Below are 3,972 nucleotides of genomic sequence, written 5' to 3' on the forward strand. Positions count from 1 at the left end.
CGATTTTGGATTTTTTTTTTTTCTTTTCTGGAAATGAATTTGGACATAAAGGTTGTCTAGATTCATTCCTGAAAAACTTTTAATTCTTTTCTCTCTTTTTTAATAATAATAATAATAATAATAATAATAATAATAATAATAATAACATCATCATGTTTAAATAAATTCTTGAAAATTTTTATAATTAAATCCATAATATTAATTTAAATTTTTAAATAATAGTAATTTTATTAAAATAACATCCATTTAAAATTACTTATTAAAAATAATATTTTGAATTTAAGAAAATAGAATTTAAGAAAGAAAAAAAAATCGGATTGTTACAAAATAAGATTTAGAAAATAATTTTTCACTGTATTCCTTTAAAACAAATACTATGTTTTCTAACTGTTTTTCAAATGAAAAATTATAATTTTTTTCTATAATCAAAATTATGTTTATCACTTTTTAATTTTTAAAATTAAATAATTATTTTAAAAAATATTTATTTATACGAAAAAAAATTAATCATATTATTATAAAATAAATGAATAATACTTATTAAAAAATTTTAAAAATAAAATAAGTTTTTAATTATATTTTTACAATATTTTTTTAATTATAAAAAATATAAATTTTTTTAAAATTAGAAAATCTTTTCTATTACCTATAGGTGAACATATTTTTTATTTTTTATAAAAAAATAAAAATTATAATTTTTTAAAAAAATAAAAAATTATTTTACACGAGTAAACAGCTTCTAAAGTTTTCTTTTAAAATTAATCTTTTACCAATTGTCTTGAACTGGGCCACACTATACTGAAATTCGGCGCAATGAAGTGAAGTCTCTTGGGGCAGGTGGGCTGGACTCTTTCACCATCTGAGAACCATTTTCAATTGTATAATCTACGAATAAACTTGGCAGCAAAAATCTCATCCTTAACGCTTACATGGGAGCATTTTAGTGGTGACTGGCTTTAGATAGATTTTCTTTGCCCTTCCTCCAGCCAGTTAACAGTTACAGACTTTAGTGTTGAATTTTTGTCCTCTATCTCCAACTGCCTCTCACAGGTCACAGACACTTGAAAAAGTTTACAGTCACCTTCTTATCTTATCTAATCTTGGAACAGAGAGACAGACAGGCAGGCCGCAGGCCATGAGCAAGAGTAAGCCTTCGAGGTAAGTTTATTTGTTCTTCAAACATTTAAAAAAAAAAATTTGATTGAATTTGGGATTCAATGTAAAATTCTGCTTTCTTGCTTGCAGATCATAACACTGAAAATATGGCGGTAGCATTCTGTAACCTGAACCTGTTGTTGGGTCTAAAGAAACCCCATGTATCTTTCATCAAGTATAGTTATGCTACAAGGCTAGACACAATCTTCCATTGTTACATTTTGCTTATATGAACTTAAATCTTCTCGAGGGCTCATCAATTTGAGCTTTTGGACTGAGTGGTTCTTTTGAAATCGATTTCATTGCTTCTGTTTCCGCAGTTACTGATATTGTTTTTCTCTCAGGTCTGATCAGGGAGTTTTGTTTCCAAATGCTTCTACAAGATCGTGGTCGTTCTATTATAGCAGACAGGAATTTTTCTTTAGGACTCATAGAAGACAGGTAGAAATCAAGCAAAAAAGCCAAAGTAGACTGATTTTTTCTAAGAGCGCAACTCAATACGATGATAATACATATGGAGGAGAAAAAGACGAACAGATTTCTAAAGTGACCTTGATATGGAGGGCAATCAAATTGCCAATTTACTCGGTTGCTTTGGTCCCACTCACCGTAAGTGTGAACTTGATTTAAGCTTTGAGTTTCTAAGATTACTCCATACTCACTTCATTTGCCTCACTTCATTTGCCTTTAACTCTTTTCTAGTTTTTGGGAACAGGTAGGTGGTGCAGCTGCTTATCTGCAGACCGGCACGTTTTCGGCTAGGCGCTATGTTGTGCTCTTAGCTTCTTCAATCCTTATTATAACATGGCTCAATTTAAGGTGAGTTCTATAAAAAAAGGGAAAATAACATTTTGCCTTGCAGCTGCTTTGGCTTAAAGCTTGTCTTTGGGTGGTATATGATAGTGTTGATGACTAACAAGTGTGCTAGAAAGTGACTCATATAAGTTGTTGAATTAGGCAATTAAGCTGTTGTAGGACCTTGAAGACAGATATCTGAGGGAGGAAACTGACCAATTTGGGACTTAAATGGCAATCTCGGTTGCATTTCTTGTTCAGGGATATTGAAAGGATTTTAAGCTAGATGACGCTCAGAATACTGATTTGGCAAATAAGTTCCTTCAATTTTCTGTATTTCATTATACTTTTTTGCGCCTTGATCTTACTGTTGAAGCATCTTGCACGATTTTCACCTGCTAGTAAATTCAATTGTTTATCTTAAAGTAGTGTGATAGAACCATTTAAATTGGTTCCTTTGAGCTGTGTTAAAATTCTTATACATTGTGCATGGACAGCAACGATGTTTATGATTTCGATACAGGAGCAGATAAGAACAAGAAAGAATCAGTTGTGAACTTGGTTGGCAGGTAAGTTGTTCAACTATCTGTTTATGGTAATTACGCCTTTGTTTCTTTGTTTTTAGTAATATATTTTGACAGAAAGCAGTAAGATATTTGGCTAATTATGCCCTGCATCTGCTACGGCTATGGAAAGCCGTTCAGGGATCTTTGTTGCTGCTTATTCATCTCTTGCCCTTGGCTTCATGGGACTGACATGGACATCTCTAGGGGCAGGAAGTGTGCAAGCAATATTATTGCTAGCTTGTGCAATTACTTGTGGTTATATATATCAGGTACAGAAAATCTTACTGGCTTGGAGGTATTTAAAATAATTTTGAAGCATTGATTCGTACTATCTCAAGTCATATAAGCTGGTAAATTTGAATCCAAATATAGCGGAATCGTCATATACTTTCTTTGGATACACCTGTGAAAATCTTGTGACGCCATATTGCCATGTAATATTTTATCTGCTTAGCATTGTATGTGTGCAGTGCCCGCCATTTCGGCTAAGTTACCAAGGACTGGGTGAACCCCTGTGCTTTTCAGCATTTGGCCCCTTTGCCACTACTGCATTTTACTTACTGCTGGGGAGTTCAAGGTTTTATAATTTATGTAGTTACAGTTCAGCCCTTTCATAGAAGTTTTTGCACATGTTAATATCAGTTTCTTATTGTTTTGACAGTGAGATGACCAATCTCCCATTAACCGGTACAATTCTTTCTGTGTCACTCCTTGTTGGCTTCACAACATCGTTAATCCTCTTTTGCAGTCACTTCCACCAAATAGAAGGGGATATAGCTGTTGGAAAAATATCCCCTTTGGTGTGTATCTCAGACTCAAGACTTTACAGTCCTGAAGACAACTTCAATATCACTAAGCTAAATATCATTGATAGCCTTATATGTTTGTTTGTTTAGTTGAGTTATATCCTCCTGTTTTTATTTGTATACAGGTTAGACTTGGCACTGAGAGAGGTTCTGATGTGGTGAAAGTAGCAATCTTGACACTCTACTCTCTTTTGTTTGCTTTTGGTCTGAGCAGGGCTCTTCCTTTTACCTGCATTGTAAGTCCACAGAGCAAGAGCATGTGCTTGTCATCTAAACACTTCAATGGAGGATTCTCTGTAACATTTCTCTTCCATTTTGAATCCTTTAATGCAGCTTCTCTGTGCCCTGACAATGCCCATGGGAAAACTGGTAGTTACCTTTGTTGAAGAAAACCACAAGGTGAGTTCTGGTTATTTCCATAAAATTTGTCGATATCAGTGCTTATAAGAATTTGGTATTACAGGACAAAGGGAAGATTTTCATGGCAAAGTATTATTGTGTGAGATTGCATGCTTTATTTGGGGCAGCATTGGCAGCAGGACTGGTGGCAGCTAGAATGATCTCCTGAAGATATGTTCCAAGGCTGATGTTTTCTTGAATATTATCCAGCAATTAAGTGAAAAATCAAGCTGTTTAATCATTCCGTTTAA

At 33.4% G+C, this 3,972-nt stretch overlaps 1 protein-coding gene across 1 annotated transcript; it reads left to right on the forward strand.

Moving 5' to 3' along the window:
- The first annotated feature begins 981 nt into the window (after positions 1–981).
- Positions 982–3,972, forward strand: LOC110646504 (2-carboxy-1,4-naphthoquinone phytyltransferase, chloroplastic). The gene is made up of 11 exons (XM_021799964.2): positions 982–1,158; positions 1,246–1,348; positions 1,500–1,764; positions 1,871–1,974; positions 2,448–2,519; positions 2,647–2,785; positions 2,987–3,093; positions 3,178–3,316; positions 3,448–3,558; positions 3,656–3,721; positions 3,786–3,972. The coding sequence occupies exons 2-11, from the start codon at positions 1,263–1,265 to the stop codon at positions 3,888–3,890; spliced, it is 1,194 nt and encodes a 397-aa protein (XP_021655656.2). The 5' UTR covers positions 982–1,158; positions 1,246–1,262; the 3' UTR covers positions 3,891–3,972.

The sequence above is a fragment of the Hevea brasiliensis genome, chromosome 8, assembly GCF_030052815.1.
Source record: "Hevea brasiliensis isolate MT/VB/25A 57/8 chromosome 8, ASM3005281v1, whole genome shotgun sequence".
In the NCBI taxonomy this organism is placed as follows: Eukaryota; Viridiplantae; Streptophyta; class Magnoliopsida; order Malpighiales; family Euphorbiaceae; genus Hevea; species Hevea brasiliensis.